Genomic DNA, 25953 nt, shown 5'->3' with positions numbered 1-25953 from the left:
TCGAACCTTCCCTTTAGAAGAAACTGGTGCAGCAGGAAGGTTCCCAACACCCTGGCTAGTTAGTTGTGTTGGATTAGGACTTGACTTGACCTCATTCTTATTAGTCACTGAAGAAACGGACATATTTTCAGTTGTCTGTATAGAGGATATATTGGTTTTAAAGAAACCCCCAAGGGTACCAAAAAAATTTGAGACACCAGAAGATTCATTCTTTTCCTGAGATGAAATCTTTCCACTTTTATCTCCATTTTTTCCTAAATTTGGTGATGCTTCTTTATTCCCCTGGGTTTTAAAGAGGTTCAAAAATCCAGACGCCTGTTTCTCATTTGCTACTGTACTTATTGAAGAGTCTTCTTCCCGACCAAAAAGTTTCAATGCAGTTTGAAATAATGTTCTCTCAGACTCTTTGGAAGTCTGGTCCTGTGGAGGCTCACAATTCTTGTGTTCATCCCTACTCAACTGTGACACAAGAGTAACTGAAACAGAGTCAGCTGTAATCATCTTTTCATCTTCTATATCTGACTTAGCCTGAGGAGTTGTTTGGTTTACCTGGAAAACAGATTTTAAAAAACTTTGTTTTTTCATATGAATGCTTTTATTTAAAGGAGATTCGTGCTTTATATTTTTAGTAAATTCTTGTTGCTGAACATTGGATACTATTTGTCTCTCTGAATCCTTCTTGAGAACAATTTCTTCCTCATTTTGGGAGTTACTCTCCAGTTGCTTATTCAAGATTAATGACTGAAGACCATCATTTCTGAGCTCTGCAAAGTTTGACTGCTGGTCCATTTTCTGTGTGGCAGAAGACTCTAAGGATTCATTCTTATCAAAATTGAAAGTACTTCCAATTGAAGCACCCAAAGCAGAAAATAAAGAAGTTACTTTGTTCAGTGATGACATTTCTTCTGTTTGCTGTGGGATGTTAGTCTTACTTTCAAGATGAACCAAAGAAGTAGCTTCTTCAAAAGAAGACTGGAACCAGTGGAAACTGGAAGTGTGAACTGATGAATCCTTAGTTAGAGGCTGAGGCTTATCTCCCTTTATAATTTGATTTTTATTTAAGACATGATTGCCAACAGTTTGGGACTGATTTCTGAGATCCAATGCACATTCAGAGTCTTCAGAACCACAGAAACTTTCTTTGAAAGATACAAAGTCTCTTTTAGACTTTTGAGGATTATAACCTGAAAAATCTAACGGTTGATCCCTTTGGCCATAGCTTGACTCTTCAAGAACTTGTGAAAAGGTTTCTAAATTTAGACACATTGGTCCCTCATTTCTTGGCAAAACCACAGATAAATCAAGAGGGTCATCAATTGGTTCCTCTTCAACATACCACAGTAATTCACCTTCCTTGTCTAGTATTTTAAAACTGTAAGAAGAAACAATGCTATCATCCAACATAATACTTGAGAGATCATTTGTCTGTAAATCACAATTCAAATACTCTTCATAAGGACAATTGGGTATAAATAAATATGCGTACTGCCCAGTAGAATCAGTAAGGAAAGAATAGATGTATTGACCATCGTGGAACATAAAATATCCATAATTTCCATCCTCTGAGGGCCACCATATTCCATTCTCAAGACATGACAACCATTCCTGGTATTCACAACCAACACTTGGAAAAACAAAGTTTTCATCCATTCTTAATGAGTCTAGATCAACTATGGGGCATGTAATCTTCTCATAACCTGAAGAACAACTTAAGTCAATGGGTAATTCTTCTAACGAATTCTTAGTCTCATTAATCGGAAGATAAGAATTTCCATATAATGAGTTAGCTGCCCACATATCACCTCTTAATAAGTAATCTTCATTAAATGCTAACTGGTTGAATGATTCATATGGTAAGTCACACCAAATGACACTGTTTGGATTTGTTCTCCATTCCAAGATATTTGCATTTTGATCTTTACGGCAAAAATTTATTGCTGGGTTTTCTGAGTCAGGCCACAAGAAAACATCAGCTGATGGAAACATATTCTGATTTACTATATAATAAACTGGCTGAAGTTTTCTGGAATTTTTAGAGAAATCTTTTATATCAGAATCCCATTCATAAGAGAAAGGATTGTTCATCTCTTCAAAAGCCTGATGGTTTGATTTACTAAGAATGTTAGTATTTATTAAAGGTGATTTTAACTTGTTAGGATTTTCATGTAGTTTTGCCTCAAGAATAGGGTGTGGTGTCTGCCTCTTAGCCAAAGATTTCTCTAAGAGGTCCTGCTGAGCGACTGGAGTGCAGTGAAATATACTGTTCTCAGAAGAGAGACAATTCTTTTCGCTTTGTTGGGTTTTCCATGTAGGAGGGCAATGATGATTATCAACCCAAGCATCAGATAATGGTATGTTTTCTTTAGGTAAAGATAAGCAGCTTTCTATGAGGCCAGAAGTTTCTTGTTTCTCATGGTTCTTCTGGCTCTCGGAAGTCACACATGAAGTAACAGGGATCTCATCCAAGGATAAATACTTATTTTCATTCAAACTTTTTAGGTCACCTGAAGACACAGACTTTGCTTCATCTGGTTTACAATCAGTCATACTGCTATTGGATATCAAGTTAAATATTCCAGAGAAAAAGCTTGGGGTACTAGTCCTGTGATGAGAGTCATCTTTTTTTAAATTTAATTCTTGTTGACTAGATAAGTTTTCAAGAGAAGAAAACCTGTTCAAGAAGCCAGAAAGGAGGCCTCCTTGGGTACTTTTCTTAGAAGCTTTATCTACAAGTTTGTTGTCACTCCTTTCATTAGCCAAGGTGGGTTGTGTAATGGTAGAAGTAAATGCTAATGAAGAGTTTGGTACTGTTAAAGATGTCATTTGTGTAACAGTCTTACTTTCTCCTAAAGAATCTGAGGATACATGTTCTTTGGGCACAACTCCAGGAATGGTTAAGGTATCTCTTTCACAGTTCTCTGCTGCTGAGTGGTCACTTGATTTTAATTCCTCTATACTCTGAAATTTCCAAAGATCATTATTAATATTTGGAGATGAATCCAACTTTACTTTATGAAGTGCAGCATCTTTAGGAATATTCACTTGATCACTCTTATTCAATGTCTTTATATCACCAAAATTCTCTACATTATTATGAATATTTGGAACTGAACTAGATTTTATTGAACTAAGTTTGGGATTGTCATGGCTGTTTCTTTTGATCTCTTCATCAGTGGTTACTGCTGAGCCATGAAAACTCTGGTCATTGACAGTTTTTTGACTGTCAGTGAAAGAAAATTTAAACAAAGGGAAAATGTTTCCTTTCTCTCTTAAATCCTGCTGCTTTTCAGAATGACTAAGAACTTTGAAAAATGGAATATGTAGTTTTCCACTAAAGGAAAAGGAATGTCCATCTTTCTTAAGGCCCCTTTCCCATCCATCTTCCTCCACCTGGTGAATTTTCATAGAGTCTGACAAAGTTTCTTTTGAACAGGTCTCAGGGGAAGTAAGCAAAAACTTGCTAAAGGATTTTCTGAGTGGCTCAAGGAAGTCATCACCAGTAGTTTTGTCCCCCTCTAATGGCTCTAAAGATGCCTCTTTATTTGGAGTTCTACTGCCAGCTACACAAGGATTTACTGGAGTATCTTTGGCACATGTATTTGGTTGATCTGGTAATAGAGGCATATCTGAACAGGGTTCTCTTTCCAACAGACTCTCAACATCGTCTTTCTTACTTGCAGAACTAGCTAAGTTTGAAGGTTTAATGGTTGCTTGGGAAGACAACAAATTCTCACTTAGAGGCATTTGGGAGCAGCCTGTAGTTTCTCCATCACCCTTATCTAAAGTGGCAATGCTACTGTCACTGCCAAGGGTATCTTCTCTTTGGTTTGACTCAGAAGCACACACAACAAAGCTTTCCTTTCTTGTTGGCTTGTCCTGGTCATCATCTTTTTTGGCTTCATCCTTTTCTGAAAAGATCTTTAATGGATTTAGCATGCTGAAAACTGACTTCATAACTGAACTCTGACTCTGTGGCACCGAGTCCTTTCCAACAGTTTCTGTTGAATGCTGAAGGCCTAAACTTCCAGTTTTGCTGTCCATGTGCTCATTTTCAGAGATTTTGTCATGTCTGCCAAAGTTTTTATTATCAACTGTTTGACCAGATAATGGAGATGGACATTGTAGAGAAAGATCCTTCTCTGGTACTGACTTGACTCTGGGCATAGATGCTGAATTAATCGTTTCTGTTTGATGAAGAGTTTCTGTTTTCTCTGGAACTAAATAAACCAGCTTTTCCACAGAGGTTGTTAGATGCTTTGTGCCTGAACCCACCTTTTCTGTGAGTGAACTGAATAAAGAACCAACAGCACATTTCACTCCATTCAGCTCAGGGAAAGAGATGGCCTTGTCCTTGTCATTCTTAACAATGTTTAAAGATGGTATTTGATCCCCAGGCATTTTCTGTTCTGCATTGTTAACAGTACTATTGTGTTTAAGTATTTTTTTAGTTTTTGAAAGGGAACCAAATCTATTAATCTCCTCTTCCTTCTCTGCTAAATATTCTGACACTGATTCTACCAAACACTGAAGCTCATCCATTGTATCAATATAGTTGTCCTTGGGTTCTTCAGTAGAGGAAGGGGTCATTTCTTCCATAGGGAACACAGACAGATTTCCAAGTGTGTTTGTATCACAGTTTGTCCTTTGTGATGGAAATGCAGGATTTGCTCCATAATACTCTTCTGGAACACCTCCAATAGGATGGACATTGGATAGATGGCATGTTGGTAACAGTAAACCTTCCTGCTTATCAGAAACAGGGGAACCCAGAAGCTCATCAGAAGTGCTACTGGTAGAATCTTCAAGAACATCTAATGGAGTGAAATTAGTGACATGCTGGTTTAAGCCAGATGACTTTTCTAAGTTCTCAAAACCAGGAAGATCATAATCATCATTTTCTAAGTTAGTGGTCCACCTGCCACTTTTAACCACAAATCCATTTTTGTAGGGATGCAAAACTGGGTAATTTTGTTCCTTATTTTCAACATGGCAATGGTTATAACTTTCAGTGTTAGGATATGTACTTTTGAAGTTAGTCTTAGTTCCTGATCTATCATTATATTTTCTTCTCTCACTGTCTTCAAAATGACTGTATAAGGGTGTCTTTTTCCTTCTCCTATCTATTGTATCATATTTCTGAGGATATCTAGAGAAAGTAGATGTTTCAAACTTAAGGTCATAGTTAAAGGCAGTAGAGAAGTCTGTTTCTTGATTTTGAGATGGTATCTTTTTCCAATTCTTGTACTTTGATTGTACTTGCTGGCTATAATATTTATCAGGTTTTGAAAGAGTTCTTGCTTCTTTTACCTCTGCTTCCTTTAAATTTATGTTACTGTTTTCTAGAAGCTCTTGTGACATTTTCCCCTCTATCTCCTCATATATATCTTCTTGCTCTTCATAGTCAACATCAGAGAAAGACGTAATAATCCTAATTTTGTCATTTTGGGCCTGCAAGCCTTGTCTGATGTAAAGAGAGAAAATTGCAGGAAAAGTAAGGCAAAGAAAAAAGGATAAACAGGGAAAAGAAACAAATTATAAGATTTAATGCATATTCAATGAGAAAACTAAAACTAGTAAAACCGGCAATTTGATTAAAAACCATTCAGATTGAAAATATATGATAAAAATAATCCATATGTTCTTAAATCAATATTATAGCAATGCAGTCAAAAAGTTTTTTTCACATTAGTAAAAGAATAACTATAACAACTTTAAAATACTCCAGTTGCTACCATGAGCTATTTAGGATCCTTTTGTTTTCAAAAAAAGAAAGAAACAAACAAAATGAACATGTTCCACCAATATTTAGAACGTACTGGCAATGCCAAAGTTTAGAACTGTTACATATTCCATGAAAATATATCAAGGGATTTCAAGAAATCTAAATTTGTTGATGAACTGGAGTCTGAAAAGCTGCCAAGCTGTTGACTTGCTAAAAGTTGTATTTTAGGCAGCGTAGCCAAGAATATCTATTTTTCTTTTTAAAAGTAACATGTTTTTACTTTTAAAAAGAAAATAGTAAAAAAATAATAAAAATAATCCTTGACTACTATAAGTCAAACCTCTTACAGTACCAAGAAGAAAAAATTATTTAAAGCATCATAATTTATTGTTTGTGAAATCTAAAGGCTATATGCATTTAAGGATTGCAGGGAAATGAAAATCTTTCCCATTAGTGATTACAGAATCAGAAGCTACATGCCTAACTTAAGTCAATGAATACAGAAGACAGCCAACCATTCAATAGTTAGAGATTATTTCCCTTGTTCTGAGGTAGAGGTGTAGAGAGGGTATACTAACTAGGAGCTTGTCAGCTCAGTGTGTTTTTCTATAGACCTAACATCTAATAGTATTTTCTTAGGAAACAGAAACTATATCAAAGTGGCCACTTAGCCACTAAAAATCTTCAAAAGTGAGACTAATATTCTTTTAATCCTCTCAACACTAATAATAGCTAATAAAGTCCAACACTACTGTTGAACCTCAAATTATATATTTTTACACAATTAACATATATTTCCCATTATTCTGATTATTCTTATTATTTGGTGGAGTGGGAACATCCAATTTATATACATACATTTTAAAATATATATATATATTTTTAACACAGTTTCATTACTCTCAGATAGCCTCAAAAATTCAAACGAAAAACTCTACCCTGGAAGAGCTTTTTTTTTTAATTAAAGTATACTTGATTTACAATGTCATGCCAATTTCTGATGTAGAGCAAAGTGACCTAGTCATACATATACATACATTCCCTTTCTTATATTATCTCTAGAACAAGTCTTTATAGTTCCAGCTTAAGTCAGTAGATAGATATGGCTGTAATAAGTGAAAATATTTATTTTTACACTTCTAATTTACTGCAAGGTACTACAAACAGGTCTGTTTCCTCAAAGATTTAAAATTCTTCCTAAAAAGCTGTAACTTAAGGTCTTAGACTATTTCTAAGAACTTAGTATTTAAGGTAATGGAAGTTTAAAAATCAAACAAGTGATATAATTTCTTCAAAACTTTTCAAGGAAAAAAATCATTTCAAAAATTTAAGTTAAAAATGTCTATAATACAAATTCACTTAAAAATCTTGTTTTCCTTTGCTGGAAATGATAAAATATTTAGTCTTTAATTTCATTACATACACTGACATAATAAAATCAAATTCATATGTGATCAATTAAAAAATTTTAGAAAAAAAATTGCAACTAAAAGTACATCACACACAAAAAAGTAAAAAAAATAAAAAAAATAAATAAAAGTACATCACAGGGAGTTCCCATTGTGGCTCAGCAGTAACAAACTCAACTAGTATCCATGAGGATGGGGGCTCGATCCCTGGCTCCTGCTCAGTGCGTTAAGAATCTGGCATTGCCATGAGCTATAGTGTAGGTCACAGGTGCAGCTCAGATCCTGAGTTGCTGTGGCTGTGGTGCAGGATGGCAGCTACAGCTCCAATTCGACTCCTAGCCTGGGAACTTTGATTTGCCTCAGGTGCAGCCCTAAAAAGACAACAACAACAACAAAAAATACATCACTAATGCTCCTCCTAGTGTTACTTATTACAGCAGTGATAATAGGGTAATGATTAGATAAACTATATATTCTTCTGGACAGATAGTCATAAGTTGATGTGCCATTATTATTACTGGCCTGCACATTGAATGCTTGCAAATACAGAGGGAACAGAGAGCCAAAAGAATTTTCTTTTGTTATTATATTTTTTTCTTAATGACAATATAAACAACTAAAATCAAATGAATAAAATATGCAAATATTCAGTTAATAAACCAGCAAGAAGCAGGAACCAACTTTAGTAGGATTCCTTCCATGTTTCATTTGAGAATCAGATTATGAAGAGTAAGAATTCTATGTGATGGTTGATATATGAAAAAATTATACTGAAAATACTCTCAGAGATAGTAAACTGAGTCAGGATGTTGTCTAGCAGATAGGTGACCATCTGAGGTGCAGAGTAAACATTTACCAGTTTGGTAGGGTGGGCAAAAAAAAAAGAAATCACCTTACAGTATGGCAAATTTTAGCAAACAAAAGTATGAGCTAAACTGGAATGGTTTTTAAAAAGAACTAACCTCCAACCAGTGAAACAGTGATTAAGGCAAGGATCATCAATGGATGTTAAAATCAAGGGCTAAAAGGTTGTTGGAGGGAGTTCCCATGTGGCTAAGCGGAAACGAACCCAACTAGTATCCATGAGGACTCGGGTTCAATCCGTGGCCTCACTCAGTGAGTTAAGGATCCAGTATGGCTGTGAGCTGCCATGTAGGTCACAGAGTGGCTCAGGTCCTGTGTTGCTGTGGCTGTGGTGTAGGCCAGCAGCTGCAGCTCTAATTGATCCCTAGCCTGGGAACCTCCCCATGCCAAGGGTGCAGCACTTAAAAATAAATAAATAAATAAAGATTGTTGGAGAAATAGAATACTAACCCAATCTCAGGTATCATCCCAGAGATCCTTAATTACAAAGGAAAAAGGTACTTTACACTGAAAAAATCTGGTATATATACTAGCTTTCTTAACGAAGAGATTAATCTAAATGTCAATAATAATGAGACAAATTAAAATGTGACTGCTGATGCACTGTGAAGGAAACATGTATGTCATATATTTGCCAAAAACGTTTCGCCTGATTCTAAACGTGAAAAAACAATCAGACAAAACCAAATTAAGGAGCATTCTCAAAGCTTGCTTGGACTCTTCAAAAAATGTTAGTGACTTAAAAGACCAAAAAAAGTAAAGAGAATTTTGTTAGACTATAGGAGACTACAGAAACAGGAGAGTCACATATAATATACAATGATCCTTAATTGGATCCTGAATCAAAAAGGAAAAAATATAAACAAGCAACATTATTGGAACAACTAGAGAAATTTAAATATGGTCTATATATTAAATAATATCATTACATTATCAAATTTCTTTTTTTTTTTTTTTTAGGGCTGCACCTGCAGCATATGGAACTTCCCAGGCTAGGGGTCAAATCAGAGGTGCACCTGCCAGCCTACACCACAGTCACAGCAATGCAGGATCCAAGCTGCATCTGTGACCTACGCCACAGCTCAAGATAATGCTGGATCCTTAACCCACTGAGAGGGGCTAGAGATGGAGCCCATGTCCTCAAGGATACTAGTCGGGTTTGTGACCACTGAGCCATGATGAGAAAATTTCTCGAGTGTGATCATATTAAAGTTATATAAAAATCCTTTTTCTTAGGAAATACAGTATCTGCAACTTGCTTTCAAATGGTTCAGGAAAAAAATGTGTGTATATATGAGAGAGAAAAATGTGTGTATATATATGAGAGAATAAGATAAAGTAAATGTGACAGAATGTTAACACAACTGGTGAATTTAGGCAACATGAATATGTATGTTCACTGTATTATTGCTCTAAATTTTAAGTCTGATTTTCTTTAAAGTTGAGAAAAGAGTAGGGAACATATATGTATGTATTTGCTTTTATACTCATAGATATATGGCAATAGTCTACAGAAGGATACATGAGAAACAAGGGTGATAAGAGAAGTAGGAGACAGAAGGGGATGAGGAAGAAGAGGACAACAGATGTGGGTGGGAGGTTCTTTACTGTATATTGTATTGTACCTTAACATGTTTTTACATGTAAACATTTTATACATAAATTTTAAAAAAGGTTTTTTTAAGTTCGAGCAAAGTACTAAATCTGTTATGGTGGGATCATATCGTTTTCTTAAGTTTTCAGGGAAATACTTAGATAGGAAGAATTACCCAAGCATTTAACATGTGTGATTTCCTTATTTTAATCTTGGGGAAAAGTGTATCAAAGTCACTGGGCAGGGCAGAGAGGTGAACAGGTTTTTTTCAGTCATCTACCCCAAGTGGGCCTAACCTCACTTGTCGATCATAAAGAGAACTCTTACTGATAGAAATGCATAGATGAGAACATAAGGAAGAGGGAAAAAAACTAAGAATCTACACAAAATAGCTGTAGATTGGTCCATCATACTGCTATACTTCCCCTATCACCTTAGGTCAAAGCATCCAAATCCTTAATGTCAGTTGCATCCTGGGACCTGAACACTAGGAAAAAGAAAGTGCTTTGTTCCCAATACCCACCTGAGGGCCCGCCGCTCTGGATAATCGAGGTCATAACTTTGTACAGAGTCATTACAAGAGTCCCGGGAACTGCCCTGAAGTAGCGGCTGCTGTGGCAATCGCACCGGCACGGGGAACTGGTGCACAGAAGCATTGGGCTGGAACGTCGTGTGGTAAGGTGGAGGGATGCTATTGCTGGTCTCACTGCGATAGTCACTATCTCTGTCATCAACGGCACTATCAGGATCTTCAAAAGCTGTGGAATAAGCACAATCAATCAAAGCACTCCAGCTTCATTTAGTTCTTCAGAATCTCTTTCTGCTTCTAACTTAGGTAGCCACAAGTCTAGACCCTGAGAATAAGAGCAAGCTGAGCTGCACATGAGCCCAGTGACTTCAAAGTCATGCAAAAACTGTCTCAATACCCATGAGTCTCTCTCTTTATCAAATGAGATAAGACATTTGGTTTAATTTTAGTGCTGATTCTGAGAGGAGTTCCAAGTCACATTTTCCCAATGCAGAATTCTCTGGAATTCATAACCCTAATGAAAATATGCTTTTAAATGTCTTAAATAGATTCTGGTACTCTACTATTATCAAAAGGGGGCAAAAAGGAAAGAAACAGTTTTTCCATCTCTTAAAAAAGGGAAATTTTTGTTCAAAGTTAATATGGTGTTTTTAGACTTTAAATACATGGTTGAGGGAGTTCCCCTTGTGGCTCAGTGTGTTAAGGACCCAATGTTGTCTCTGTGAGGATGAGGTTCAATCCCTGGACTCACTCAGTAGGTTAAGATCAGGTGTTGCTGTGGCCACAGCTGCAACTCTGATTTGACCCCTGGTCCAGGAACTTCCATATGCCTCAAGTGCAACCGAAAAACAGAAAAAATAAAATAAAATAAAATACATAGTTGAACAAAATAAGCAGGTCTACCATCAGAAGCTGGTCTGGGAAATCAGGAAGGTCAAAGCCAAGGCTTAGAAGTCAAGTTAAAAACTGAGATACAGGGAGCTCCCATCGTGGCTAGCAGAAATGAATCTGGCTAGTAACCATGAGGACGCAGGTTTGATCCCTGGCTTCGCTCAATGGGTTAAGGATTCGGCACTGCTGTAAGTTGTGGTGTCTGTCACAGAAACGGCTTCAATCTGGCTTTAGCTCTGACTGGACCCCTAGCCCGGAACTTCCATATGCCGCAGGTGCAGCCCTAAAAAGACAAAACAAAACAAAACAAAAACCTCAGATACAGCCAAGAATAGCAACACTCTTACTGTGTTGCTGCAACATTGGGTTTTTCTAATAATTTCTGTTAATCACCTATGCCCTAGGCTCAGAATTCCCATCCCAAGCCTGGGCTGAAGAAGAGGAAAACACGTGCATTGCCAATGAGGTTTTACTGACAATGCAGCCTAGGTTATTTAACAGCATTGACTACAGTTTCATAGAATTATTTCTGCTTTTCAGGCTAGCACCTGGCTGGCTACAATTTTTTTCTTAATGTTAGCTAAAATGACCATAGTTACAAATCCTGCTCCAAGCAAAAATGAAAATAAGTAACACTGTGCTTAGAAAGGGAGTTCAACCTAATAGTGCTTTGTAATTTATTTTATATAAAAGCCATTTCTGACACTATCCCTTTATGTGTATAATTAATAAGGTCCCATATGTTCTTTCCTGCCAAGTTTCCATTTGGCTCACAATAAGGAAAAGGAACATTCGCTATTCCAAAATGGAGATACTTTTAACAGACGATGGACTCCTCATATTAGTAATTAAAAAAAAAAATCCTTGTAGTAATATGGACATCAGAAGCCTCCTAATGACTGCAAAATTAGGCTTTTACAATTGTTCACGTAGGAGATAAAAACCTGTATCCATGCAATGGAAACAGAAAAGAGTTAATGAACTAGAAAAAAACAATTCAGGCTTCTACATTAGACAACTTGGTAGATATTCCCACTAAAAGAGACAGAGAACACAAACACGTGGGTTCCAGACAACACTTGGGGGTACAGATGGAATTAGGGGTAAGATGATTTCATGAGCTTTTACCATTTGAATTTAAGGTACATGTGAACATACGAAGAGGAGTTATGAGCGGAACCCCAGTGGGGAAAAAATCGAGACAAAGAGGCTAATCTTCAGATGGCCAAGAACAGTACCAGTCAAACAGGAGGGAATATATAGCATTTGGTTTACAAAGTACTCTGATCACATATTAGGAAAAAGAGACTTTGGAGGTACTGGTTTTAGACCTTCATGCATTTGCTATTCTGAAGACTAGAAAAGATCAAGAGTCAAAAATTAGTATGCCATTCAGACTTAATTCTGAACTCACAGAAGGAGTAAGTGTGAAGAAGTTGGTACTGGATTATTCATGCATACAGATAAGGAGGCAGAGGCAACAAAGGAGACAAAGCCAAAAGTCTACTTAAACTCAGGTGGGAGGATATGTATTAGCATATAACCCTGAGAACCAAGACTGAATCTCCAAAGCAGCACCAGTGATAGACAACTCTATCGAACATGAAGCCAGGAGAAGGTAGCTCAGTCATAATTAGGAGCCCAGGATCCAGAGTCAGAAACTATGTGTATAGACCCTTAGTTTCTCACTGCATCTGTCCTATTACTCCTTAATAATAATAATCTGGAGTTCCCATCGTGGCTCAGTGGTTAACGAATCCGGCTAGGGACCATGAGGTTGCAGGTTCGACCCCTGGCCTTGCTCAGTGGGTTAAGGATCCGGTGTTGCCGTGAGCTGTGGTGTAGGTTCCAGACGCGGCTCAGATCTGGCATTGCTGTGGCTGTGGTGTAGGTGAGTGGCTACAGCTCCAATTAGACCCCTAGCCTGGGAACCTCCATATGCCACAGGAGCGGCCCTAGAAAAGGCAAAAAATAATAATAATAATTAATAATAATAATAGCCTGCTTAATTTTGCTAATATAAGGGGAGGAATATTCCAAAACATCCCTAATGGCTGATATGTCTCTATACTGAAGGAATAAAGAGTAAATATTAAGAAACCAAGTGTCTGTGGAAACAAGAGGCCAGAAGTAGAATAAAAAGGAGTATGAAAAGTAGGAGGGGACAGGAGAAAGGAAATACAAGGAAGTGAGGTGAAACAAAGGACAGGAAGGAACAGAAAAAAAAAAGTTAGGTTAAGGGCATAAAGCCAACTTTTCTCCCCCTATGCCATACTCACTCTCCTTAAAAAGTAAGCCTCCTGGCACTGAGGTAGGAGGTAGACGGGCCCCTGGACTGAGAATAGTTGGGTCTTGTTAGGCTGAGTAAATTGCGACTTGCTTCTCTTTAACACTTCACAGAGAACGTTAATAGCAGAGTTGAGCTCTGCTGGAGTAGAAAGCTAAGATGACACATCACTCACTCACTAGGTCAAGGAGACCTCCTGGACTACACATGTGGGGAAAGACTCCCAGGAGTCAAAAAGGGAAGGGAACACCAGGCCCTAAGTTCTACTAAGAGTCCCATAAACCCTTGCTCTGGAATATATCTTGGCCTAAAGATGTGCACACACATCAGGGAGAGCGCTGGGTCCAGTCAGGTGTGAGAAAACAAGATAACTGGCCAAAGCAAAGCAAAGACCCAGAAGAAGTGTCCTATGTAAGTGATTTAAATCGCCTCTCTGGCAGGTTCCCCATTCAGGATGCCTGCACCCACACTCCTCTTTCAGGTGTGTAATACTGCTTTCCTTCTGTCTTAAATAAATACTTTCCTGTGTACTCTCCCACATGTTTTACTGTGTCTCTAACAAACTTTGCATCTGTTTTTACAGTCTTTGCCTCCTTGAGACATTCTTGCTTGCAAGCGGGAAAAACATCAGGGCAACTCTATTTTTAGCCTCTCACTGGTTTAATGGCTAGTATTCCTGGTTTTCACCCAGGCTGTCCAGGTTTAATTTCTGAGCAGGGAATTAAGATCTTGCTTCAGGCCATCACTCATGGCTCTCTTAGAGATCAGTACTACCCAGGCTGATTAGAAACTAAAAAGAGGAGTTCCTGTGTGGCTCAGCGGTAATAAACCCAGCTAATATTTATGAGGTCTTGGGTTTGATCCCTGGCCTCGCTCAGTGGGTTAAGAATCTGGTGTTGCAGTGAGCTGTGGTGTAGGTCACAGACGTGGCTCGGATCCCACATTGCTGTGGCTGTGGCATAGGCTGGCAGCGGCAGCTCTAATTTAACCTCTAGCCTGGAAACTTCCATATGCAGTGCATGCGGCCCTAAAAAAAAAAGCAATCAAAAAAAGCTAAAAAGAGAAATTAAGGAAAAGACTTGAATGAAAAAATTATGATTTCAGTGTGGCAGGGACAGTCTCTTACTGGCTCTACACTCTACCCTACGGCACCATTTCATCTAGAACAGAAAACTTCTGGCTTCATTGAGAAAAAGAGATTGAATATAGGTTTGGTTACTGAGCTTAAAGGAGGACTTGTGAGCTAGTTTGAGGGCAAAAATTGAAAAGCCCCTTGAAATTAAAAGGCTGGAAAAATTTACTCCTTCAAATATTTATTGAGTACCTAACAGTGTAAGGCTAAACAACACAAAAGACTCAAGAGTATAGAGTCAGTCTAATGAAAGAGAGAAAATATGGATAAAAATACAAGGAAGTAACCAACATGAGAAGAGTAAAAACCAAATGCTATATGAGTTGAAAGTTAGATCACTCCCTATTAGGGTAGCCAGGAAATCATTGTGTCATTGTGGAGGATTATGACTCTGAAAGACTGGTGGGTTGTCAATAGTTGAAGAGTAGGGGGTAGGGGAAATACCTTCTAGAATCTGGATGAAAGCAATGGCATTTTAAGAAAAGTCCTAATGGTAGGAAAAGCTAGATATATTTTTACAAAACATTCTGGAGCTCATTTAGCATGTTCATAAAAGGACATGGGAGGGAATGACAAAAAATAAATATGAAAAAGTAGGCTGGGGAAAGTAACCTAATATGGAGCAAAGATGGGCCTTAAGCACAGAGTAGGCACTCAGACAAAACTGAATGAAACACTGAACAATAAGACTCTCTAGTATGTGGTGCTCCTGGATTAAGTCCCTGTCTTTAAATGCAGAGTACAGGGAGAACTTTTATCAGAGAAAGAAAAGAATTCAAGCCTTTTTTCTTTTCATGTCTTATTTTTTTCTGTTTGAAAACCTGAAATTATCTGAGCTCTTTTAGGCTGCCTATGGGTAGTTCCCCTGGTACAAGTACTCAGGATTCAAATCACAGAGAGTACAAACTCCCTGAGAAATTCTAGCGACAGGACAAAATTTGGCCCCTCTAAGCGATTAGATACCTAATCAATGGGACTCAATCAATCTCCTCCCCATTACATGGGTAATGTCAGCCTAGGCCTGTGAGTCTTGCTGGAAAAAACTGGCTACTCACTCTCTAAGCTCAAGAACAAAGTTGGCCTCCAGCCTAGCTGGGTTGATTCAAGGAAAATCAGACCATCTTCACGGACTCTTGTTCACTTCATAAAACCAAGGGCTTCTCCTAGAATGAAGCGTCTTCTATTCACTGCACTCCTTGGCTAAAAGACCAAAGGAGAAGGTTTCCTCTCATACAGGGCTGATGGTACTACTTGTCTCTGGAGCTAAAAATCAGGAGATCCTGTCAGAATTACAACTGGGACTTTGATTTGAAATTCCTCCCTCTCCCCCACCCTTTAATTTGAAATCCATCCTCCCCCAACCACCGCCCCGGTCTTCAAGAAACTAGCCTGAAAGGATATAACATTCCACTTTAGGTAACTGTCTCAAGTTAAGTGAGAAGGGGCAAATGGAATTATATACGCTTATATGCATGAATATCCAGCTTCATGGTCAGAGGGAGAATGTTAAGGGTTAAGATCAGAAAAATTACAAGGTATTCAAATTCTTACGTACTCTGTTGCTCTCCCCAGCCCAAATAGGTCCAGTGACCTAAGAAAACCGCAAGTGGTAGCAAAGAAGAAGAGTGACAATTTTAGGACAAATTCAAAGGTCATTTCCCATCCCACTGATTATTATATACCTACCTTAGTTGAACCTACCCTACTTGTACCCCTTTTATTTTTCATAACATGTAGAGAGTATCTGCCTTATATGAAGCATAAGAGAAATCTTCAAAGTACTAGTGCTCTCTGCAATTCAGTATAGAGAATACCAAAAAGTACGGCTTCCTAACTGGTTTTTTTTGTTTATTTGTTTTTTGGGTTTTTTTTTTTTTTTTTTTTTTTTTTTGTCTTTTCTAGGGCCACACCCACAGCATGTAGAGGTTCCCAGGTTAGGGGTCTAATCGGAGCTGTAGCCTCCAGCCTGGCCTACACCAGAGCCAGAGCAACTCGGGATCCGAGTTTCGTCTGTGACCTACACCACAGCTCACGGCAATGCTGGATCCTTAACCCAATGAGCAAGGCCAGGGATCAAACTCACAACCTCATGGTTCCTAGTCAGATTTGTTAACCACTGAGCCACGACGGGAACTCCTTCCTAACTCTTTTAAACCTCCTTCTGGCCTAGATCTCTCAGAAGGTCATCACTAAGGAGCTAATATACCCTTCCATATTCAGAATGAGAAAAAATTTGACCTGCTTCTAAGAAACCCTTCCTTATCTCTGTGTTCACCAAACCTGAGGCTGCTACAGTAAATCCATGAGAAGCTCAGACCTATTATGGAGGAAAAGAGATTGATTCCTTTATCTGAAAGCAATGGTGTCCAATTTTGCTGCTCTCTGTTGAAAGTTAAAGGGCCAAAGAATGGTATTAATTTCTAGTTTTTCAATATATAATAAAACACTGTAGCCTGCTGGGCACTCAGAAATAGCCACTTATTTTTCTGAATTTCCTATAAATTTTTAATAAATTCCATTAAAACACAGAAGCTTTGACAGAAAAGTGACAACATTTTCTACTCATTTTTCAAGAATTAAAAAATCAGTACTAATGAACTTTATTTTATTTACTTATTTGGTCTTTTTAGGGCTGCACCTGTGACATACAGAGGTTCCCAGTCTAGGGGTAGAATCAAAGCTGTAGCTGCTGGCCTACACCACACCCACACGATGCCATATCTGAGCCTTGTCTGTGACCTACACCCACAGCTCACAGCAACTACAGCTCACAGCAATGCCGGATCCTAATCCACTGAGCGAGGCCAGGGATCGAACCTGCGTCCTCATGGATGCTAGTCAGATTTGTTTCCACTGAGCCACAACGGGAACTCCAGAATTAATGAAATTTAAATGCTATCTCACACCCAAACTGAATTTGAGGCAACTAATGTGACAAAGAAATCAATAAAAATAGGCCTTTATCCCAAGAAAAAAGGAATCATTTCACTTCATGGTTAAGAACATGGACATTGAAAATAAAAGCTCAATTCTTCTGGCTCTGCCACGTACCAGCTATAATAAGATCTTGGAAAAAATTATTACAGATGTTTCCTCATCTGCAATATGAGAATAACAAGTGTCATTGGTTTCTGCAAAAATTTTTAAGAGAAAATGCACAGGTCCCTGGAACACAGTAAGCAACTGTCATTTCTTGTCGTTTTGTCATGTTACCAGGTTTTTGCTCCTTATAAATTCCTAACAAATAGGTAGTAGGAAGATCAGCACATTCCAACAGCCCTAATTTCTGCTGAGGGATCATCAATATCTGGGTTAGGAAGAGTTTCAAGGGTGCAGCTACCTCGAACATTTGCCATAATACTCAAAAGTCTCTAAGCATTGAATGGGGCCAACATAGGCTGGTTTCACTATCTGAGTTAACTCCTAATCCTAGGGAAATGGGATTAGCAATCAATCACAGGCTGTTCATACACTGAGAGCCAGTTTTCTTCCTATGTACTTACCTTTTTCCTACCACCTATGTCTCTTCTTCTCATGTTGGTTTAGTATGCAATTTAAAAAATTTTTAATAGTGTATTTAACTTTCTAACCATAGTTGGAGGTGGGGGATAATTCTCCCAGGCTTAGTGTAGTAATCATAGCAACTGCAAGAGGGTAATTACTTTGTTTCTTTTTAAAAGACAACTGAGTAGTTCCCATTGTGGTGCAGCTGCAAAATGAATCTGACTAGTAACCATGAGGTTGCAGGTTTGATCCCTGACCTCGCTCAGCGGGTTAAAGATCCGGCATTGTTGTGAGCTGGGCAGCTGTAGCTCTGATTTGACTCTTAGCCTGGGAACCTCCATATGCTGCACATGAGGCCCTAAAAAGCCAAAAAAAAAAAAAGACAACTGAAAAATAATCATATAGAACTTTAGAATATGCCTATCAACTTAGATTGCTTCAGACATGTGACAATACTGCTTCTCACTGAAACTCTGGGCCCAAAGAAGCTTCTCTTTTCAGTATACAGCCTCATTCTTTTTTTGTTTGTTTGGTTTTTTTTTTTGTTCTCACTTCAGCCTGGTACCATTATAAGATAAAAACCAACAGTTTAACTAAACAAGTTTCCTTCCCCACACCCCCAAAGCACGAAAACATCTCACCAGACAGTAGAATAATTACTGAAGAGTTAGGTTTTACAAGGCATGGAACCAAGAAAAGAGTGTTCTAGGAAAAGGAAATTATACATGCAAAGGCCCGTTCAGTGAACTGAAAACAGTTCTAGTATATCTGAATGAGAAGCTGCAGGGTTATGAAGAACTTGATTAAAGTGATTCTTAAGTAATGTTTAGAAGCTTAGTAATGTTAGGAATTTGGAATTATCTGGAGGGTAATACAGAGCTATACATCTTTTAAGCAAGGGAGAGACAGAATCATATTTGCCATTTTAGAAAGAGAATGGTGGTACAAAGTAGCCATTGGCTGATACTGTAGATAGACTGAAGACTGGTGTCAGAGACTGGTAAGGAGGCTATTGCACTGACTTGATGGCTTGAACTAGGGAAGTAGTAGAGGGACTGGAGGGAAGTAATAGAGGGAGTGGAGAGAAGTAGATACTTTCATGACATATGTTGGAGGTAAAGCCAATAGGGTTTAATACATAACTGAATGTGACAAGTGAGGAAAATGCCTAAATAATACTGCCTAGGTTTTTAGTGGGAGCTACTGTGTGAATATGACATTATTCATCAAAAGAAATATGAGGAGTTCCCATCATGACACAGCGGAAACAAATCTGACTAGGAACCACGAGGTTGAGGATTCAATCCCTGGCCTCGCTCAGTGGGTTAAGGATCCTGTGTTTCTGTGGCTATGGTGTAGGTCAGCAGCTGTAGCTCTAATTCGACCTCTGGCCTGGGAACCTCCGTATGCTGCGGGTGAGGTCCTAAAAAGCAAAAAAATTAAAATAAAAAAATTAAAATAAAGTAAAAGAAATACAGAAGAGGAGAAGGTTAAAAGAAATGATGAATTCTGTGTTAAATATATTTATTGGCTTTGTGGTATCTATGAGACATCTCAAATGAATATGTCCAGTAAGCAACTGCAAATATGAGAAAAGAGATATGGAGAAGACCTGGATGTTTTCAGAACACAAGTTTCCATGAGGACAGAGATTTTTCTGCTTTATTCCGTGCTATACCTTAGTGCCTAAACAGTGCACAAATAATGCATAAAGCATAAGCTCAAAAACATCTGTATATAAATAGATAAAAATTAAAATATAAGTAACTAAGAACAATGAGGTAGAGAGTATAGGATGAGAAAAAAATACTATGTATAGGGGAAGCAGGGAACCTATAGAACACACATTTAAAAACCAAAGAGGGAAAAAAAGACAGAGAAAACTGGCAATACAGTGTTGATGAGGCTGTGGAGCAACTAGAACTCTCATATGTGGTTGGCAAGAATGCAAAATGGTAGATAAACTACTACGGGAAATAATCTGGGCATTTCTTATGAAATTATACACAGACCACAGAACCCAGCAATCCCTCTCTTATATATTTACTCAAGAGAAATAAAAACATGTTCACACAAAATCCTATGCACAAATGTTTACAGTTGCTTAATACATAATCCTTAAAAACTGGAAACGTAAGTGTCCTTCAACTGATGAAAGATAAACAAACGGTGATATCCACATACTAGAACACTACTCAGGAATAAAAAGGAACAAGATAGTGACATACATAGATGAATCCTAAATGCACCATTATAAACAAAACAAGCCAGACTCAAAGCTACATAATATATAATTCCATTTTCTGGAAAAGGTAAAACTGTAGGGACAGAAAACAGATTAGTAGTTGTCATGGGCCAAGAAAGGGAGAGGTTGACTACAAGGGATTTAAGGAAATTTTGGGGGTTGATAAAATTGCTCTATATCTTGACTGTAGTTGTTGTTACATGGCTGTATGTGTTCACCAAAACTTACAGGGTCATACACTAGAGAATTTTTTTCCCCTTTCTCAGCTGCACTAGTGGCACATGGAAGTTCCAGGGCCAAGAATCAAATCAAAGCTGCAGCTGCGGTAATGCCAGATCCATACCACACTGCTCCAGGCTGGGGACTGAATCAGCAGCGCCACAGAGACAAGCTGGATCATTAGCCCACAGCACCACAGTGGGAACTCCAAAAGGAAAAATTTTACTGTATGTAAAATATACACTAATAAATATGGCTTAAAAAAAAAAAAAAAAAAAAAAAAAAGGAAGCTTCCACAAAGGAGCATGTGAAGAGGAAGTCAGAGGAGAAGAAAACCATGGCAGCGTGGTCCCTGAAGTCAGGAAAACAAGATTTCAAGGAAGGAGTGGGTGGTTAACAAGTGACAGTGCTACAGAGTAATCAAAATAAAACTGAGAAAGTCCTACTGAATTTAGAAACAAAAAAGTCACTATTAACTTTAATGACAAAAATTTTAATGAGTATAGGAGTTGTTGTCGTGGTTCAGCATCTATGAGCATGCACGTTCATTCCCTGGCCTTGCTCAGTGGGTTAAGGATCTGGCGTTGCCATGAGCTGTGGTGTAGGTTGCAGATGTGGCTTGATCCCACATTGCTATGGCTCTGGCACAGGCCACTGGCTACAGTTCGATTGGACCCCTAGCCTGGGAATCTCCATATGTTGTGGGTGCAGCCATAAAGAGACCAAAAAACAAAACAAAAAATAAAATAAAATAAAAAACAAAAAAGAGAAAGAAGAAAGAAAAAAAAATTTTTTTTTTGTCTTTTTGCCATTTCTTGGGCCGCTGCTGTGGCATATGGAGGTTCCTAGAGCCAGAGCCACAGCAACACAGGATCCGAGCCACGTCTGCAACCTACACCACAGGTCATGGCAATGCCAGATCCTCAACCAGGGATTGAATCCGCAACCTCATGGTTCCCAGTCGGATTCATTAACCACTGAGCCACAACGGGAACTCCAGAAAAAAGAAATTTTAATGAGTATGGACAGTTCAGAAGCAAATGGAAGCACACACAATGTAATAAGGAGACATCAAGAGATTGCATAATTCATACAGTAAAATATTGAATGTGAGCAAGATACTGCTTATCACACGATGTCTAAGAGGAAGCAGAGAAAAGACACTGGCCAAATGTGTTACAGAAAAACTCCAAGTACACTAAGAGCTTATCAGAAAACCAGCAACATTCTCAAATTAGGCATTCATACATATCAAATGAGTGTCAAGTTGACAGTTTTAATGAGCAGGCTAATGTTTCCCATCTCCCTAGAGCCTCAAACCTCTTCAAGCTCACAAACTTAACAAATGAATAATCAATTACCCCCCAGTTCAGTGGCACCTGATGCTAAGAGTAAGGAAGTCTAGAAAACTAGAGCCTCCACTGGCAATGACATTTTATTTAAAATATAATGAGCTTATATTTTAGCATACCAAGTGTATCCAATACAAAACCACAGAACCATGGACACTTCCAAACTACTCCTAAAATTCCTTTCTACTTTATCTCCCATGTCCAGTCCGTCAACAAGCTTAGTAATCAAGTCCATGAGGTCTCCTTCCTATGGTCCCTTCTTTATAGGTTTCACTCTCCTTATCAAAGAACTTATTGCCTTAAGGCTTCCCATACTCAGGAGATGGAGAGGAATGAGCCCAGTTTCCCTTATCTGTTTCCCAGATCCTGAAGCTGGAATGTCCTTCTCTTCTACTCCTTTTTGGTGTAATGGAAATGGTTTGAGTTTTGGAACCAGATAAACCTAGATTCAAAGCTATCACTTAGTAGCTGTGTAAGTTTAGCCTGGTTAACTTCTCTACACTGGTGTTCATCTCCTATAAAAAGTGTAGAGTAATACCACTTACCTCTCAGATTTGCATAAATACTGAAAATCACTTATATAGCATTTAACCACCATGTGCTAGACAAATGGTAATTACTCAACAAATGTGCCCTATCCTCGAAATAGTTGGTACCCATTCTTAAATTCCACTCAAACAATTCTCCTTAAACAATGTTCAACAACTCTATCATAGTCTCTATTAACAATCAAAACAAAAAGCATCTTATCTTTCTTTAAAAGTTAAACATACACCTCCCCATATGATCCAGCCATTTCATTCCTAGATATTTAACCAAGAGAAATGAAAACACATGATCATGCAAATGTTCATACTAATTATAACTGGAAACAATCCAAATGCCTATCTGTAGGTGAATGGATAAACAACATGTATATCCATACAATATAATACAACTCAATAAAAAGAAACAAATTACTGATACACTGAAGAATCTCAAATCTTTCTGCTGAGTGAAGGGAAGTACATGGAGTACATGCTATATATTTCCATTTATATAAAACTCTAGGAGTGGTTCAGCAGGTTAAAGGATCTGGCATTGTCACTACTGTGGCTCTGGTTACTGCTGTGGTGCAGGTTTGATCCATGGCCCAGGAACTTCAGCACGCCACAGGTACAGCCAAAAAATAAATAAATAAATAAAAATAAAACTTAAGGAAATTAAATTTAATCCACAGTGATAGAAAGCCTATTAGTGGTTACTCGGAGCCAGGGGTGGGGAGCAGGATGAACTGCAAAGAACAGAAAGAAATGTTTAAAGATCATGGAAATGTTCTGCATTTTGACTGTGGTGGCAGTTTCACTGGTACATACATCTGTCAAAACTAATCAAACTTTATACTTCAAATAGGTAAATCATTTTTTTTTTTTGGTCTTTTGTCTTTTTTTGATGTTGGGCCACACCCAAAGCATATGGAGGTTCCCAGGATAGGGGTTTAATCAGAGCTACAGCTACCAGCCTACACCACAGCCACAGCAATGCAGTATCCAAGCCACATTTTCGACCTATACCACAGCTCATGGCAATGCCGGATCCTTAACCCACTGAGTGAGGCCAGAGATCGAACCTGCAACCTCATGATTCCTAGTTGGATTCATTTCCAATGCACCACAAACTCCCAAATGTGTAAATCTTTTGTATATTATATCTCAACAAACTTGATTTTTTTTTTTTTATTTTCCCACTGCACAGCAAGGGGATCGAGTTATCCTTACAAGTATATATATATATTTTTCCCCACCCTTTGTTCTGTTGCAACATGAGTATCTAGACATAGTTCTCAATGCTATTCAGCAGGATCTCCTTGTAAATCTATTCTAAGTTGTATCTGATAACCCCAAGCTCCCGATCCCTCCCACTCCCTCCCCCTCCCATCAGGCAGCCCAAGTCTATTTTCCAAGTCCATGATTTTCTTTTCTGTGGAGATGTTCATTTGTGCTGGATATTAGATTCCAGTTATAAGTGATATCATATGGTATTTGTCTTTGTCTTTCTGACTCATTTCACTCAGTATGAGAGTCTCTAGTTACATCCATGTTGCTGCAAATGGCATTATGTCATCCTTTTTTATGGCTGAGTAGTATTCCATTGTATATATATATTCCACATCTCCCTAATCCAATCATCTGCTGATGGACATTTGGGTTGTTTCCATGTCCTGGCTATTGCGAATAGTGCTGCAATGAACATGCGGGTGCACGTGTCTCTTTTAAGTAGAGTTTTGTCTGGATATATGCCCAAGAGTGGGATTGCGGGGTCATATGGAAGTTCTATGCATAGATTTCTAAGGTATCTCCAAACTGTTCTTGTCTCCATAGTGGCTGTACCAGTTTACATTCCCACCAACAGTGCAGGAGGGTTCCCTTAACTCCACAACCCCTCCAGCACTTGTTATTTGTGGACTTATTAATGATGGCCATTCTGACTGGTGTGAGGTGGTATCTCATGGTAGTTTTGATTTGCTTTTCTCTTATAATCAACGATGCTGAGCATTTTTTCATGTGTTTGCTGGCCATCTGTATACCTTGGAGAACAGTCTATTCAGGTCTTTTGCCCATTTTTCCATTGATTGATTGGCTTTTTTGCTGTTGGGTTGTATAAGTTGCTTATATATTCTAGAGATTGAGCCCTTGTCCGTTGCATCATTTGAAACTATTTTCTCCCATTCTGTAAGTTGTCTTTTTGTTTTCTTTTTGGTTTCCTTTGCTGTGCAAAAGCTTGTCAGTTTGATTGGGTCCCATGGGTTTATTTTTGCTCTTATTTCTATTGCTTTGGGAGACTGCCCTGAGAAAATATTCATGATGTTGATGTCAGAGAGTGTTTTGCCTATGTTTTCTTCTAGGAGTTTGATGGTGTCCTGTCGTATATTTAAGTCTTTCAGCCATTTGGAGTTTATTTTTGTGCATGGTGTGAGGGTGTGTTCTAGTTTCATTGCTTTGCATGCAGCTGTCCAGGTTTCCCAGCAATGCTTGCTGAATAGACTTTCTTTTTCCCATTTTATGTTCTTGCCTCCCTTGTCAAAGATTAGTTGACCATAGGTGTCTGGGTTTATTTCTGGGTTCTCTATTCTGTTCCATTGGTCTGTCTATCTGTTTGGGTACCAGTACCACACTGTCTTGATGACTGCAGCTTTGTAGTATTGCCTGAAGTCTGGGAGAGTTATGCCTCCTGCTTGGTTTTTGTTTCTCAGGATTGCTTTGGCAATTCTGGGTCTTTTGCTGTTCCATATAAATTTTTGGATTGTTTGTTCTAGTTCTGTGAAAAATGTCATGGGTAATTTGATAGGGATTGCATTGAATCTGTAGATTGCTTTGGGTAGTATGGCCATTTTTACAATATTGATTTTTCCAATCCATGAACATGGAATATCTTTCCATTTCCAAACTTGATTTTTTAAAAAACACCCGTCTCAGAACTTGATTCATTTTATTGCTTGTCATTGTCCCAACCATCCCATACCTAGTCTAGGTTGTAAGTTCCTTGAGTGTAAGATCCAATCTTTTTTTTTTTTTTTTTTGCCATACCCACAGCAAATAGAAGTTCCCAGGCCAGGGACTGAACCCATGCCATAGCGACAACCCAAGCCACTGCAGTGACAACACCAGATCCTTAACCCACTATCTGCCTTTTCACTAAGCAACTTGGGGGCTCTTATGCCAAATGATCCTTGAATTACATTTTGAAAAAAAGAGCTACAGAATTTCCTATATGAAAAAAGCCAGTCCCTCAGACAGAAGCATAGTGCTCCTGTACTTGACGGAAGGAGGAGGCAGCCAGGTGAGCTACCCTATTGAGCTCAAAGACCAGGTCAGTGTGACCATACATGTTAAGTGAAAAAATTCTAGCACTTAAAAATGAATCATCTTTTCAGAAGGCAAAGCTTCCACACTTATCCCTGTTGATTAGGCTACGGCAACATACTCACAGTCGTCTTCTGCTTATTTCATCCTATTTCTAGTGGAAAATGTAAGAAATCAGAAAGCGTCACATTAAAAAATAAGGTCTATAATTATCCAAGTAAACATCCCAGACAATTATTACATCACCAATTAATAGTCCAGTGCTGGTCAATTTTTCCAAGAATGAAATGACAGGATAGTTGAGTCTCAGTCTTGAAGTGCACAGCCATCTGTCTGGAACAGCAATGACAGGACTCACCTATC

At 38.3% G+C, this 25953-nt stretch overlaps 1 protein-coding gene across 7 annotated transcripts in view; it reads right to left on the bottom strand.

The window, feature by feature from the left end:
• The window catches only part of UNC13B (unc-13 homolog B), a 239348-nt gene that overhangs the window by 104534 nt on the left and 108861 nt on the right, over positions 1–25953 (bottom strand). For 5 of the 7 annotated variants that reach the window (XM_021065583.1, XM_021065570.1, XM_021065586.1 and 2 more), the window contains exon 8: positions 10113–10347. In XM_021065583.1, the coding sequence (XP_020921242.1) occupies positions 10113–10347 (235 nt within the window). Of the gene's footprint in view, positions 1–10112; positions 10348–15983; positions 16020–25953 lie in introns of all 7 variants that reach the window. The other 2 variants (XM_021065567.1, XM_021065575.1) reach the window with 1 other exon arrangement.

This window comes from Sus scrofa, chromosome 1 (genome assembly GCF_000003025.6).
Source record: "Sus scrofa isolate TJ Tabasco breed Duroc chromosome 1, Sscrofa11.1, whole genome shotgun sequence".
NCBI lineage: Eukaryota > Metazoa > Chordata > Mammalia > Artiodactyla > Suidae > Sus > Sus scrofa.
This window is presented reverse-complemented; position numbering and strand designations above follow the sequence as displayed.